We start from the raw sequence: 17,247 nt of genomic DNA on the forward strand, positions 1-17,247 counted from the left end.
CATGATTTCACAGAAGAAAAAAACTTTGCAGTTTAAAGAATCACATACTGTAAGTGACGGTCTTGTCATTCATTAACCATTTCTATCCTGTCTCCAACATTCTCTAACCTTTGCTTTCTTTAAATCAGACCCAGAAGAGACTTGATAATAAAATCTTAACTAGTACTGTAAAATGACAAATATTGCTATAAAATTATTGTGCTGAAGATCTTAACTGCTTAATTTTTACTAAAAATTAGGTTTAAAAAGTATTTAGTAATTTTTAGGTACTTCAGTATCAAAAATTACTGAATGACTCCATTATAAATGAAACTAGCCTTAAAAAAAAGAATTCTCGGCCCTGGCCAGTTGCTCAGTGGATAGAGCGTCAGCCCAGCATATGGACATTCCAGGTTTGAGTTCTGGTCAAGGCACACAGGAGAAGGGACCATCTGCCTCTCCCCTCTTTTTGTCCCCTTCTCTCTCTCTTCCCCTCCCACAGCCAGTGGCTTGACTGGTTCAAGTATTGCCCTGGGCACTGAGGATAGCTCAGCTGGTTGGAGCATATCAGCCTCAGGTGTTAAAAATAGCTTGGTACTTGAGCATTGGCCCCAGATGGGGTTGCGGGTAGACCCCAGTTGGGGCACATGCAGGAGTCTGCTTCATTATCTCTCCTCCTCTTACCTTAAAAAAAAGGCTTCTCATGTTATAATCACCTTAGGATCTTTCTAGGACAAATATTATAATAGGCGTAAAAAACATATATACACTAGAGAAGAAACCTTTATTCTTTAGATCATTTTAGGAGATTGATTAAAACCATAATCTTGAGTCTTTGAAAGTATCACACTTCTGGCAAAGATTCTAGGAGCCACAGCCCTCAATCCTCAACTGCACTTTCTATACTATTAGACACAAACTCCTTCCAGATTCCATTCCCTTATTGTCCAAATCAATTTTAATGATAAGACCAAGGAGAGGAAGAAAGTAAATATTTAAAAATTTTTGGTTTAGTAGAGTTCTTTGAAACCTTTGAAATGTGCATGCCTGCTCAAAAGATATGTCCATCCCCCTAAGAAAATTTAAAGAAAATTTCTGGAACTCTAAATTTAGCCTTTTAAATAACGGGATTCCTTAGATGAGCCTTCTTAAACGTTAGTGAGTGGTTTAGTTTCCAGGTCCCATCCCCAGAGACTCCAGTCAGCAGGGCCAGAGTGAGGGGCACGGGTCTCTCCTTTACCAAGGGCCAGTGGGGTGCTGATGCAGGTGGCCAGAGAGCCTTCCTTTAGGAAATATTGTCCCAGCTGGACAAAGTCCAAGCACAGGCTTGAATTCTGCCAGAGCACAGGAGGTCAAATACCGTAGGTTGGGAGTAGGACTGGGAAGGGAGCATTTTTTTCTTTTTTTACTATTCAGAGGTAAAGAAGGTTTGGGGGGGGGGATCTTTTTACTCAAGAGCATAGAATTTACATGTAATAATACTGGTCCCAATCCAAAACTAGTTGAACCACTTAAAAAACACATGAGAAACTTATATTAATAACTAACAGTACCTCTGGGTTAGTTAGCCAAAAAAGACCAAAATGAATCGTGTTTACTAAATTTCTTCAATGATGAGAAATGATATGAAGAATATTAAATAGTTTTAGAATATTAAAAAACCTTACATAAACTGTATGTGTGACATTCTCTCTTTTCCAGGAAGGTCTGTGTTCTAGGCAACACATTTCAAAATTACAAATCCTGGAGCAGAAAGAGTTCTGCATTTTCTTTTAAAATAGTATTAACTGAAGTTCCATAAAAAGCCACCAAGAGGAGCTCAAGACCTGATATAAACAGGAAGCCCAACTGTCATGACTCTTTAAAAATAAACTTGACAAAGTTACAAATACTTATACATATTTTCAGTAGGTTTAGAAAAACACAGGAAGCAACTGATTTTTCTTGTGAAATTTACAACATTGCTAGAGAATAAAAGAAACATTATAATTTCTCCGTCAACTTCTCCTAAGTATGAATTCAATTTTCTAGATGAGTTCCAGTAAGTTACCTGGCAGTCTTAAAAATTAAGTGTATCAGATGTATACTTCCTAGCGATGTACACATACTTGGAATATGCACATGAAAGAACAGGCTTCAAAAAATAATACTCCAGCTGACTGTGCAATCACTGAAGGATGATAACCTTATGCCAGTTTGAATTTCCAAATATAAAAATAATAGGTTTTTGAATTTCATTTAATAGAGAACATAAATCTGTATAATATAGGTTGAAAAAGGGACAATGTGTATAGGATAAGTCTATTATAAGAAAGAAACTTTGGGGTTGTATTACTCTAGAAAACCTGTTTATGAATCACGTATCATTCCAAGTTCAAACAGTTTCACAAAAGGTTGTGAAAGCCTACATTCCTCTAATAATGTCATGGACTTAACATTTATCTAGAGACCTGTCATAATTATTTGAATGACTTTATCTTGACAGAACTAGAATGCTTCTCAGATTCTTGGAAAGAAGAACTATCTATATGATTTCTTAACAAGGGAAGTGAAGGTACTTCCTGGAAATATTATTGTAATTATGCTCTTTAATTTTTTTCCTCAGAGACTCTACTTGTTCTTCATTAAGGCTTATATCATTATTTGTAGTTTCTCTGTATTTTGCTTCGATTCTGGCCTGCAGAAAGTTAAAGTGCTGAGGATGTCCCCATGGAAGTAGGACTGAGTAGGTGGATGGGACCTACTCTGTTCCGTTATCTTTGTTGTAAAATTGGTGTGCAGTGATCAACAGCACAGGCAGAAACAATTTCCCAGAAAGCCAAAAACATTCAGCCATGAGCAGACAGTTAGTTAAGAACCCAGAGGAGACAGGGTGTTTCGTTAAAGCCATTACCTCACAGGATGATGACTGAGTGCGGTAACTTGGCACGATCTTGAAGGTGATACTCCCCCGCATTTCCCGCTGGAGGAAGAAAAGACAGCTTCTTTAGCAAACAAATGTTGCACACACACTAAAAGAAGTCACGTGTGAGGGCAATTAATGTAAGGCAGCTGAGAGCACCCGGGTCTAAAATGAAACTGAGTTATCGAGCAGGGAAACTCACAATACAGTCAGGTTGTTCCTGTGAGAAGCCCTGCAAAGTCAAGGCTGACTGCTTTGCTCAGACAGTGGTGGTATAACAGATCTCTGACAGTTACCTTTTTATAAACATGAATACAAAAAGCTCTAAGTGACATGTCTTTCAAAAATGAATAGAAACTGAACTGGACAATAAAACAAGTAATTACATAAAATTATATTTGGTAGGCTACATTATGATGATACTTTATAAAATTTACTTTTGATTTCATAATTTGACCTGGTTTTTTACTATAGTGAGTCTATGTGTTTATTTTACAGTTGATAGATATTCATAATGCAAGAGGCTGCTATGGTTGTGGTGGGAAGAAGGTCTGGGACCAGAAGTCCAAAATGCTTCCCTCTGCTTGCCAGGGCTTGTCATTCTGCCCACCTTTTTAAATTCCAGAGCCTAATCTGAACATAGATTTTGGATATGTGTGGTTAGAAATGGCTTGGTCTACTATAACTTTCCTCTCTTCTGTAGAGAAATCCAATACAGCTGGCTATGACTCAGCTAAACAGGAAAGAGGTTTGTGGTATTGCTAATGTCAGCAGAGGTGAATTCAGTGAGAAACTAGCTCATAGGTATGCACAGCTGGAAAGGTTTTCTTTAAACAGCTGCTGAGAAAGGATGAAAGGAGAGTGTTAAAGCCCACACTGCTAAAGATGGGCAAAATGTTTCCAAACTCTGTTTCAAACATTGCCCTAGTTTAGTTGTCAGTTATTATTAATGTTGTGTAAGTTCAGGTTCACACATATGATGGTACCAGAGACACTCGGATTGCAAAAGCATACCCCTTATTTGTACATTGAAAAGATAGCCAACAAACTGAAAGTCAGCCTTAGACAAAGAAAAACAAACTTTCATCTACTTACAAGCATTTTCTGCAGCTGTTCCACTGTTTGGTTAGCCACACTGATGCCATTGATTTCTCGAATTTCATCACCAACATGAAGTGTACCTAAGGAATTACACAAAATTATAAAGTTGAGACGATGTATGTTTAGAATAATAAAATCTAAAGGCAGTGATGTAAATAATTTGAAAAAATAAGCTAAATATTGAAGGCCAATATTTCAGAAACAGGTACAAGTTTGGCTGATGTAGTAAACTCTAGAACAGATACACCTACTATGGAAGAGGCAGTTTTGAGAGATGGCTGTGGAAATCTGTTAATTTTTCTGAGAGAGGCAGAGTATATAGTGGTTTAAAAGTACAGCTTCTAGATCCAGCCTGTCTGGGTTCAAATCCCAGCTTCATCACTTACTAGCTTTAAGATCTTGGGTAAGTTACTAAAATTCTCCATGTCTCAGTTTTTACATTTATAAAGTGGAGATGAAAATAGTACCTATCTTATAGGACTGTTGTGAGGAATAAATGAGTTTAATACATGTAGAGGGTTCAGAATGGCTCTTGGCACATAGTAAGTACAATTTACGTACTTCTTGTTATTATTATCATCATTATCATCTACCAAATATTATACAAAGGCTCTTGTTTCCAAAGACTTGTGATATGATAATACCCTATGTATCACTCAACTTATATTAGACATACTGCAATCTTTTTATAATAATTTTTGAGGCATTTCAGCATTCTGTAATACTTTAACTACAAGAAGTGGTTAAGAACCAATGCATAAATAGGATGTTATATAAAATTTTGCCTCCTTATTTATAAATTGTGCATATGTTCACATACTGACCTGATGTTACAAAAAGCTCAGAGTATCATTTAGAGGCCCATTCTAAAATACATATAAATAAAATCAGATGCTTGGAATTTGCTTCAAAATAATGCAGGGAATGAACAGTTAGGCAAGTACAAATAAAACTAGTGTGGCCTAGCTGGAATATGGGTATATGGGCAATCAATGCACTTAATCTCTTCACTTTTTGTTACTTGAACTCATTGTACTGTTCTCTCTACTCATGTTTGAATTTAACATAATACCCTCCTCCCCAAATTTGGGGACTGTGGCTTCAAATGTGGATGATTGGTCCCTCAAAGAATTTCTCAAAACTATATTCTGCCTAGGACACACCTCTAGCAGTGTTCATAGTCTCATTAATAGAGTAAAAATCCCTGAGAACACTTCCTACCTCCATTCCCATCCTCCCTTTCACATGAAAGAACCCTGTGAACTTGATCCAAAGTGGTGGAAAACTAAGAGTGGAAGGTTGAGTGCCATAGCGGCAATGCCTGCTAGCTGGATTCTGAGCACTGATAAGAGAAAGTTAGAGAAGCTGAGCCTGGGATTCCATAACAAGCCAAGACTCAGATCAGTGGCACTCTATGGCAACTGGTACAACAGGGAACAAATCCTCTCTGGAGGAGAGCATACACCCAGTTTAGGTCCATATGACTTTCATGGATTAGACAAGAAATGAGCTCAAAAATCACATATCACCAAACATACAATAAGACAAACTACTATATGAGTCATAAGAAACAGGAAAGACAGATTTAAATGTTCAAGGAGGATAGATACAAGAACGGTCCAATGCAGAATATAAAAATACTCATTTATTACATATTAGAAAAAAAGTAAAGGACCCAGCTGCAAGGATGAGCATGCAACAGAGATTATCAGGTGTGAACAGACAGAGCTGAAAATAAAAATAAAAACAAATGTCTAGCACTTCTAGAAAAGAAAAAAAGAAAAATGGGTGAGTTGAGCAGAAGTTCAGATATGCCTGAAGACAGTTTCAGAGAACTGAAAGATATAACCAAATACATTTTCTAGACTGCAGGTCAAAGAAATAACAAAAAAGGGAAAATAAGAAACAAGAAATAAAAAATAGGAAAAAGATATTAAGAGACATGGAAGGAATGTTTAACATATATTTACCTGGAGTTTAGAAGGAGCGAAAAGAGAGAATAAAGAAGAGGCAGTATTTGAAGAAATAATGGCTGTAAATTTTCTTGAACAGATGAAAACATGATTATACAGATCCAGGAAGAATAATGTGTCCCAAACAGGACAAATAAAAAGAAATTCATACTGGGAGAACATCAAAGACAAAGCTCTTAAACATCCAGAGAGAAAGGCGATATCAACTACAAAGCAAGAGCAATTGTAGTGATACCACATTCCTCAAAATCAAACAATGGATGTCAAAAACCAACAGGATGTTTATCAGCAAACTAAATTTCTGCTCTCATAAAAACTAATTTTCAATACTGAGACTGAAGTAAAATATTTACAGATATACAGCACCTAAGAATTTATCAAGAGACTAGCACTAAGGAAACTTCTGAGGATGCTTTAGGAAAAAGGAAAATGCTCCCAAAAGGATTGTTTAAGATGCGAGAAGGAATAGTGAACAAATACAGTCATAAGCATTTATATAAATCCAATCAAAATGGTGGTATGTTTTAATAGTAATTTCCAATTTGTGGATAACAGGACAGAACTGGGAAAGACTGTGATCAAATTTAGTGTTTCAATGTCTTTGTATTCTTTGGGAGTAGGAGTAGGATACTGTTTCTTTTCATTTATTTAATTTATTTTTAAAGACTTTATTCATTTTAGAGAGGAGAGATAGAGAGAAAGATATAGATAGATAGCTATATAATGAGAGAGAAGGGGGGGGAAGAGCAGGAAGCATCAACTTGTGCCTTGACCAGCCAGGGTTTCAAACTGGCGACCTCAGCATTCCAGGTCGATGCTTTATCCACTGTGCCACTACAGGTCAAGAAAGACATTGTTTCTTTATAATATAAGTTAAGTTAAATATGTATGATAAAATTTCAAGGTAACCACCTAAATATAGAAACACTGTGCTAAAATTCTAAACAACCAGGGGGAAAAAATGAAACAAAAAATGAACAAGAAAATCAATTTAAAAAATGGAATAAACATAAATAAAAAGGTAAGATAACACATATCACAATAAATATTAATGAACTAACCTTGCTCATTAAAAGACAGTGATCATCAGAGTGCATTAAAAAGTGAAAAACCTAGTTTTGAAAATGTCTGGAAGAGACATACAAACACAGAATGGTTGGAACTAGAAGAATAAAAGAAAACATGCTACCAACAACTAAAATAAAGCTGGAGTAACTTTATTAATATTATATAAAATAAATTTAAGGTGAAAGTATTATTAAGGATAATGATTACCAGGTACTTCTATTCAACTAATAAATACATAAAGAGATCTATAGGTAGAAATAAAAAAATCTCTATGATAATGAGATATTTTAACAATTATTGATAGGTGAAGCAGACAAAAAAAATCAGTCAAGATATAGAAGATTTGAACAAAGAAAATTAACCCAAGCCAATCATCACAGAGACCTCTGCCTACAATTTAAGAATAAACATTCTTTTTAAGTACTTGTGGACCATTTCCAAAAATGATTAAAATGCTACTAATATGTACCCCTTATTCCCTTCATGTTTTCCACCAAGCCCCCAACCCCTTCCCTTCTGGCAACTGTCAGTCAGATCTGACCATTGCATTTTTATATTGTTATTTATCAAACTTTAGTTTTCTAATTTTTAAATAGTATGTCTCAAGAAACCTCAAAGAAATGGTGTCATATAGACCACATTCTTCGACCACAATGCAATTAAGTTAGAAGTTAAAGAAAGATATATAGAAAATTCCCTTAAATGTATGTAAAAAACACTCTAAATAACTTATAGGTCAATGAAAAATATCACAATAGAAATTTAAAAACACTTAGAACTTAATTACAATAAAAATGCCTAATATCAAAAGTGGTGGGATACAGATAAAAAAGTACTGAGAGGTAGAATTTAGTCTTAAATGCATATAATAGAAGTGAAGAAAGACTGGAATAAATGAACTAGGTGTCTAATTTAAATTAGATAAAACCAATAGAAAGAAGAAAGAAGATAATAAAAATTCGGCCATAAACAATAAAAATAAACATACAATAGAACACAAAGTGGGTTTTTGAACAAATCTCTGGCAAAGCTGATGAAGAGAAAAAGGACAAGGCACAAATAAGCAATATTAGGAATGAACAAGGGGACAATTACAGAGATGGTGGAGAATAAAAAGATAAGAGAACACTATAAAGAAATTTACTGAAATAATTTTTAAAAATTTAAGATTTTTAAGGAAAATGTAATTTACCAAAACTTACTCAAGACATAGAAAGCTTGAACAGCCTTATAAATGTTAAAGAAACTGAAGCAGTTGTTAAACATTTTTTTTTCTTAAAACAAAAACCAAACACTAGGCCCAAATAGTTTTATAGATAGGTTCTACTAAATCCTCTTAATGTATGTAAAAAACACTCTAAATAATTTATAGGTCAGTGAAAAATATCACAATAGAAATTTAAAAACACTTAGAACTGAATTACAAGGTGTGAATCATTCCAATATTATACAAAGTCTTTCACAGAATTCATGAAGAGAAAAAGCTCCCTAAGTCATTCTATGAAGCCAATGTCAGTCTGACACTAAAACAAGACAGAGAAACACAAGGAAGGAAAATTAACTGCAGGCCAGTCTCAATCATAACACAAATATAAAATCTTAAAACAAAACATTAGCACACAGAATTGAGCAGTACATATAAAAGATAAATAGAAATGATTAAGTTGGGTTTATTTGAGAAATGCAAGGGAGGTTTATCATGATGAAATCTTTAAAAGTTTTTCACTAGAATAGATATAAGAAAAAAATCAAATGATCATCTTAACTGATACAGAAACAGCATTTGATAAAATTCAAAGCCCAATCATAATTTAAATGCTCAGCAACTAAGAATATAAAGGAACTTCTTCAGCTTTATTAAAAGCTACCTACTAAAATATCTACAGTAAACGTCAAGTCTTTGTGGGGAAACATTGGAAAGCTACTTTTTAAAAACAAGAATAGGACAAAGTTATCCACTAGACCACTTCTGTTAGCTATGGCAGGCCCTAGCCAGCACAGTCTTATAAGAAAAAAAAAAAAAAGATATAATAATATTGTGACATTACTGAATACACAAGCAAGTTATTAAAAATAATAAACAAAAAATTCATACAGAATCTAAAACCAAATGTCTTCATGTGTGAGTGCTGTCCACTTTCTAAGCCTATAAGATTCCCCTAAAGGCAGCAGTAATGCCAGACCCCATCTGCATACACAGCGTTCATCTCTAAAAAGGACAGGAAGGCACTAAAATGCTTATGGTGTTATTTTGTGTTCTCTGGGTTATTGAAAGGCGTTAGGTACAAAGAAAACCTGATATCAAAGAAAGAAATTCTAAGTTTTGGACAGGAAAATGATTTCTGGATTAGACTCTAAGTACTAGTTAATATAACTCAATCTTTTCAAAGAGGAGCTTAAATCTATGTGTACAAATCTTGCCCATGTGAAGGGTAACAAAAAAAAAAAATCCACTTTCCGTAAAAAAATTTTCTTTGTCTACTTCAGTCCTTAGTGATTTCTCTCCTCAGAATGACTATACTTTAGATTTGATATCTCTTATTCTACTATTGAATTTAAAAAATTCTACTTTTCAATTACAATTTACATTCAACATTACTTTGTATTAGTTTCATGTGTACAACATAGTGCAGGGGTCGGGAACCTTTTTGGCTGAGAGAGCCATGAACACGACATATTTTTAAATGTAATTCCATGAGAGCCATACAATGACCCGTGTACTTTACGCATTATCGAATAAAAATATGGTGTTGTCCCGGAGGACAGCTGTGATTGGCTCGAGCCACCCGCAACCATGAACATGAGCGGTAGGAAATGAATGGATTGTAATACATGAGAATGTTTTATATTTTTAATGTTATTATTTTTTTATTAAAGATTTGTCTGTGAGCCATATGCAGCCATAAAAAGAGCCACATCTCAAACAAAACAACCCTCAGATGCCACTAAGTAATAAAAAATCGAATATCATGGATACAAAAGAAAGAAAGGTAACACAGATAGATGAGGAAAAATCTATGGAGAAAAAATTCAATATATTGGAAACCTTGGAGCTAAATGACAGAGAATTTAAAATAGAAATCCTAAAAATACTCAAAGATATACAAGAAAACACAGAAAGGCAATTTAGGGAGCTGAGAAAACAACTCAATGAACACAAAGAATATATTACCAAGGAAACTGAAACTATAAAAACAAATCAAACACAGATGAAAAACTCAATTCACGAGCTGAAAAACGAAGTAACAAGCTTAGCTAATAGAACAGGCCAGATAGAAGGTAGGATTAGTGAAACAGAAGACAAGCAACTTGAGGCACAACAGAGAGAAGAAGAAAGAGACTCAAAAATTAAAAAAAAAATGAGAAAGCCCTACAGGAATTTCTGACTCCATCAAAAAGAGTAACATAAGAACAATAGGTATATCAGAGGGAGAAGAGAGAGAAAATGGAATGGAGAACATACTCAAACAAATAATAGATGAGAACTTCCCAAGCCTGTGGAAAGAACTAAAGCCTCAAATTCAAGAAGCAAACAGAACTCCGAGTTTTCTTAACCCCAACAAACCTATTCCAAGGCACATCATAATGAAATTGGCATAAACCAACAACAAAGAAAAAATTCTCAAGGCAGCCAGGGAAAAGAAGAATACAACATATAAAGGAAGGCCCATTAGATTATCATCAGATTTCTCAACAGAAACTCTACAAGCTAGAACAGAGTGGACCCCAATATTTAAAGTCCTGAAAGAGAGGAACTTTCAGCCACGAATACTATACCCATCAAAGCTATCCTTCAAATAAGAAGGAGAAATAAAAACATTCACAGATACAGAAAAGATGAGGGAATTTATTATCAGAAAACCCCCACTTCAGGAATTACTAAAGGGGGTTCTCCAATCAGATACAAAGAACAAAAAAAAAACACACAAAAACAAAGCCACAAGTAAATGCTCCAAGAAGAACACAATAAGACCAAATTTAAACTGTGACAACAACAAAAATACATCATGATCAAGTGGGATTCATCCCAGAATCTCAATGATGGATCAACATACATAAAATGGTTAACGTAATACACCATATCAACAAAACAATGAACAAAAACCACATGATCTTATCAATAGACGCAGAAAAGGCATTCGATGAAATACAACATAATTTTATGTTTAAGACTCTCAACAAAATGGGTATAGAAGGAAAATATCTCAACATGATAAAGGCCATATATGATAAACCATCAGCTAACATCATATTAAATGGCACAAAACTGAAGGCTTTCCCCCTTAAATCAGGAACAAGACAGGGTTGTCCACTCTCTCCACTCTTATTTAATGTGGTACTAGAGGTTCTAGCCAGAGCAATCAGACAAGACAAAGAAATAAAGGGCATCCATATCGGAAAAGAAGAAGTAAATGTATCACTTTTTGCAGATGATATGGTCCTATACATCGAAAACCCCAAAGAATCCACAAAAAGATTACTAGAAACAATAAGCCAATACAGTAAGGTTGCAGGATACAAAATTAACATACAAAAGTCCATAGCGTTTCTATATGCCAACAATGAAACATTTGAGAACGAACTCAAAAAAATAATCCCCTTCATGATTGCAACAACAAAAAAAATAAAATACTTAGGAATAAACATAACAAAGAATGTAAAGGACTTACATAATGAAAACTACAAACCACTGTTAAGGGAAATCGAAAAAGATATAATGAGATGGAAGAATACTCCTTGTTCTTGGTTAGGAAGAATAAATATAATCAAGAAGGCTATATTACCCAAAGCAATATACAAATTTAATGCAATTTGATGGCAATTTAATTCCCATCAAAATTCCAATGACATTTTTTAAAGAAATGGAACAAAAAAATCATCAGATTTATATGGAACTATAAAAGACCCTGGATAGCCAAAGCAATCGTAAAGAAAAAGAATGAAGCCGGGGGCATTACAATACCTGACTTCAAACTATATTGTAGGGCCACGACAATCAAAACAGCATGGTATTGGCAGAAAAATAGACACTCAGACCAATGGAACAGAATAGAAAGCCCAGAAATAAAACCACATATATATAGTCAAATAATTTTTTTTTTTTTGGTATTTTTCAGAAGCTGGAAACGGGGAGGGAGTCAGACTCCCACATGTACCCGATCGGGATCCACCCGGCATGCCCACCAGGGGGCGATGCTCTGCCCATCTGGGGCATCGCTCTGTTGTGTCCAGAGCTATTCTAGCACCTGAGACAGTGGCCATGGAGCCATCCTCAGTGCCCGGGCCAACTTTGCTCCAATGGAGCCTTGGCTGCAGGAGGGGAAGAGAGAGGCAGAAGGAAGGAGAGGGGTAGGGGTGGAGAAGCAGATGGGCGCTTCTCCTGTGTGCCCTGGCCGGGAATCGAACCCGGGACTCCTGCACGCCAGGCCGATGCTCTACCACTGAGCCAACCAGCCAGGGCCTCAAATAATTTTTGATAAAGGGGCCAAGAACACACAATGGAGAAAAGAAAGCCTCTTCAACAAATGGTGCTGGGAAAACTGGAAAGCCACATGCAAAAGAATGAAACTGGACTACAGTCTCTCTCCCTGTACAAAAATTAACTCAAAATGGATCAAAGATCTAAACATAAGACCTGAAACAATAAAGTACATAGAAGAAGACATAGGTACTCAACTCATGGACCTGGGTTTTAAAGAGCATTTTATGAATTTGACTCCAAAGGCAAGAGAAGTGAAGACAAAAATTAATGAATGGGACTACATCAGACTAAGAAGTTTTTGCTCAGCAAGAGAAACTGATAACAAAATAAACAGCCAACTAAATGGGAAATGAAATTTTCTAACAACAGCTCAGATAAGGGCCTAATATCCAAAATATACAAAGAACTCATAAAACTTAACAACAAACAAACAATCCAATAAAAAAATGGGAAGAGGACATGAACAGACACTTCTCCCGGGAAGAAATACAAATGGCCAACAGATATATGAAAAGATGCTCATCTTTAGTTATTAGAGAAATGCAAATCAAAACTGCAATAAGATACCACCTCACACCTGTTAGATTAGCTATTATTAACAAGACAGGTCATAGCAAATGTTGGAGAGGCTGTGGAGAAAAAGGAACCCTCATTCACTGTTGGTGGGAATGTAAAGTAGTACAACCATTATGGAAGAAAGTATGGTGGTTCCTCAAAAAACTGAAAATAGAACTACCTAATGACCCAGCAATCCCTCTACTGGGTATATACCCCTAAAACTCAGAAACATTGATACGTAAAGACACATACAGCCCCATGTTCATTGCAGCATTGTTCACAGTGGCCAGGACATGGAAACAACCAAAAAGCCAATCAATAGATGACTGGATAAAGAAGATGTGACACATATACACTATGGAATAGTACTGAGCCAAAAGAAATGATGGCATCGAATCATTTACAGCAAAATGGTGGGATCTTGATAACATTATACGAAGTGAAATAAGTAAATCAGAAAAAACCAGGAACTGCATTATTCCATACGTAGGTGCGATATAAAAGCGAGACTAAGAGACATTGATAAGAGTGTGGTGGTTACGGGGGGTGGGGAGAGAGGGAGAGGGAAAGAGGGAGGGGGAGGGGCACAAAGAAAACTAGATAGAAGGTGACAGAGGACAATCTGACTTTGGGTGATGGGTATGCAACATAATTGAACGACAAGATAACCTGGACATGTTTTCTTTGATTATATATACCCTGATTTATTGATGTCACCCCATTAAAAAAAAAAAAGAGCCTCATCTGGCTCGCGAGCCATAGGTTCCCGACCTCTGACATAGTGGTTTGACAATCATATACTTCACAAAGTGCTTCCCCAATATTTCAAGTACACAGTTGACACCATACATAGTTATTACAATATTATTTAATACATTTCTTGGGCTGTACTTTATATTCTTTAACTATTCTTCCCTTTTTTTGAATTTATTGGGCTGACACTGGCTAACAAAATTATACAGGTTTTAGGTGCACAACTCTACAACATATAATATGTACTCTGTACTGTGTGTTTACTACCCCAAGTCAAGTCTCCATCCATCATCGTTGATCCCCGCTATGCCCTCCTCCACCTCCCCACTTCCTCCTCACAATCACCACAATGTTCCTGTGACTATTTCATGACTACAAGGTTGCAACTCTTAATCCTTTCACATTTTCTGCCCAACATCCCCAACTCCCCTCTTTTCTCAAATCTATCAGTCTGATCTAATCATTGAATTTTTATGTTGTTATTTATCAAACTCTAATTTCCTGATTTATAGTCTATCTCATTATTGAATGATTGAGAGAGAGCAATTCTTGAACTTTCATTTAATTTTTAAAATCTATAGCTTATATTCCAGAATATCCTGTTTCTTCCATGTATCCTGTGGCCCAATAGGATACTTTACTTTATCTTTCATGGTCTCTAATAATTTGGGATCTAAACAGTGATTTACAGATGTTCCAGCAACAGAACTGTAATGTACCCTCCTTCCATTAGCTATAGGCTGGAGCATGTGCTAATGAGTAAGAACAAATGGAGGCCGAAAGCGATTAAAACCAAAATATACTTCAAGTAGATCATTTATACAAACAGATCTTTTATATGTATCATAAAAACACTTCCTCTACTAGGCTGCAGGAAAAAACGTTAAGAAAGGAAAGAATCATATATGAAACTTACCTTGCCTATGAATCATTCCCCCATGCATAATTCTTGCAACAATACAATGATTTAGCTCATTCATTTTCAAAGTGATTCCCTGTAAAAAGTTAAGTAAAAACATTATTACTGAGATGGTACTTATTTTTATATATGTGATTTTGCTATAGATAATTTTAATTACAGAAGTTAAGACAACACAAAAGAAAATATGGAAAATGGAAAAGAAAACCATCCATTACTCTACCATGCCATGACAAAATTATTTTTGGTATTGTAATGGCTATAATAATAGTATACATTCATTTTGTATAGTGCCTTTTAATCTAATTATATTTTCTATGTTGCTTTATTTTTCATGCTGTTGATCACTTTTTAAAAAGCTTTGATTCAGTATATCTGACATATATGATTTAAAGCAGGGGTCCCCAAACTACGGCCCGCGGGCCGCATGCGGCCCCCTGAGGCCATTTATCCAGCCCCCACCGCACTTCCGGAAGGGGCACCTCTTTCATTGGTGGTCAGTGAGAGGAGCATAGTCCCCATTTAAATACTGGTCAGTTTGTTGATTTAAATTTACTTGTTCTTTATTTTAAATATTGTATTTGTTCCCATTTTGTTTTTTTACTTTAAAATAAGATATGTGCAGTGTGCATAGGGATTTGTTCATAGTTTTTTTTATAGTCCAGCCCTCCAATGGTCTGAGTGACAGTGAACTGGCCCCCTGTGTAAAAAGTTTGGGGACCCCTGATTTAAAGAGTACAATTTGATAAGATTAATGACATGTGTAAAAATATCACCACAATCTGGAGAGTGAAAATAGCCATCACTGCCCAAAAGTTTCCTCAGGCCTGCTGGTAATCTCCCAAACCTCCATGCCCTGACTCTCCTATCTCCAAGCAACTACAGATATGCTTTTTCTGGTTATAGATTAGTTATCACTTTTTACAAACAAATTCATACAGTACGTACTCTTTTTTTCTTTAAGATGGAATGGATAAAATTCTCGTTTTATTTAATTATTTGTTTTTAATTGAATTTATTGGGGTGACACTGGTTAACAAAACCATACAGATTTCAAGTGTAAAACTCAACAAAATATCATCTGCACATTACACTGTGTGTCGACTGCTCAAAGTAAATTTTTTTTTGTCACTCACAATGTGAGATTCAACCATTGTTACATGTATACATAATTCATTGCTTTTTTTTTTTTTCTGAAGCTGGAAATGGGGAGGCAGTCAGACAGACTCCTGCATGCGCCCGACCGGGATCAACCCGGCACGCCCACCAGGGGGCGATGCTCTGCCCATCCGGGGCATCGCTCTGTCGCGACCAGAGCCACTCTAGCGCCTGGGGCAGAGGCCAAGGAGCCATCCCCAGCGCCCGGGCCATCTTTTGCTCCAATGGAGCCTTGGCTGCGGGAGGGGAAGAGAGAGACAGAGAGGAAGGAGAGGGGGAGGGGTGGAGAAGCAGATGGGCGCTTCTCCTGTGTGCCCTGGCCGGAAATCGAACCCGGGACTTCCGCACGCCAGGCCGACACTCTACCACCGAGCCAACCAGCCAGGGCCTCATTGCTTTTTAAAAAAGATTTTATTTATTGATTTTAGACAGAGGAGAGAGAAAGGGGAAGGGGAAAGAGCAGGAAGCATTGACTTGTAGTAGTTGTTTCTCGTTTGTGCCTTGACCAGGCAAGCCTGGAATTTTGACCTGATGACCTCCGCATTCCAGGTCGGTGCTTTATCCGTTTTGCCACCACAGGTCAGGTAGTTCATTCCTTTTGTTAGTATTCCATTGTATAGATATATCATTTTGTTTATCCATTCACACACCGAATTATTTCTAGCTTTTGGGTGTTATAAATAAAGTTGTATTCCTAGGTTAGTCTGTACTTGGTTATGATGTCTTATTCTTCCTTTAAGATATAGATTTGCTCATTGGATTCCACATATGAGTGAAATCATATGGTATTTGTCTTTTTCCGACTGTCTTATTTCACTTAGTATAATGGTCTCCAGGTTCACCCATGCTGTTGCAAAAGGTAAGATTTTTTTTTTATCATACAGATGATGTGTTTTGGAATTGTGTAGCTTAAACCTCTATAATTTTGTTAACTAGTGTCACCACAATAAATTTAATAAAAAAGATAAAACATATGGATTTGTTTAGAATTTTTGCATCTATGTTCAAGAAGGTTACTGGTCTGTAGTTTTCTTGTAATGTTTTTATCTGGTTTGGGTATAAGGGTAGCTTAATGATAACAAAAAATAAGCTGGGGAAAATTCCTTCCTTTTTAATGTTTTGGGAAGAGTTTGTGTAGATTTGGTGTTATTTCTTTATTATGTATTTCATAGAATTCGCAAGCGAAACAATCCTGGCTTGGACTTTTCTTTGATTTTTTTTTTTTTTTTTTTTTTTTTTTTTTTTTTTTACAGAGACAGAGTCAGAGAGAGGGATAGATAGGGACAGACAGAAATGGAGATGAGAAACATCAATCATCAGTTTTTCCTTGTGACACCTTAGTAGTTCATTGATT

At 35.8% G+C, this 17,247-nt stretch overlaps 1 protein-coding gene across 10 annotated transcripts in view; it reads right to left on the bottom strand.

Moving 5' to 3' along the window:
* The window catches only part of CASK (calcium/calmodulin dependent serine protein kinase), a 493,794-nt gene that overhangs the window by 48,308 nt on the left and 428,239 nt on the right, over window positions 1-17,247 (bottom strand). For all 10 annotated transcript variants that reach the window (XM_066250386.1, XM_066250384.1, XM_066250381.1 and 7 more), the window contains 3 exons: window positions 14,733-14,811; window positions 3,977-4,062; window positions 2,873-2,941 (listed from right to left, as the gene is read on the bottom strand). In XM_066250386.1, the coding sequence (XP_066106483.1) occupies window positions 2,873-2,941; window positions 3,977-4,062; window positions 14,733-14,811 (234 nt within the window). The remainder of the gene's footprint in view (window positions 1-2,872; window positions 2,942-3,976; window positions 4,063-14,732; window positions 14,812-17,247) is intronic.

The sequence above is a fragment of the Saccopteryx bilineata genome, chromosome X, assembly GCF_036850765.1.
Source record: "Saccopteryx bilineata isolate mSacBil1 chromosome X, mSacBil1_pri_phased_curated, whole genome shotgun sequence".
NCBI lineage: Eukaryota > Metazoa > Chordata > Mammalia > Chiroptera > Emballonuridae > Saccopteryx > Saccopteryx bilineata.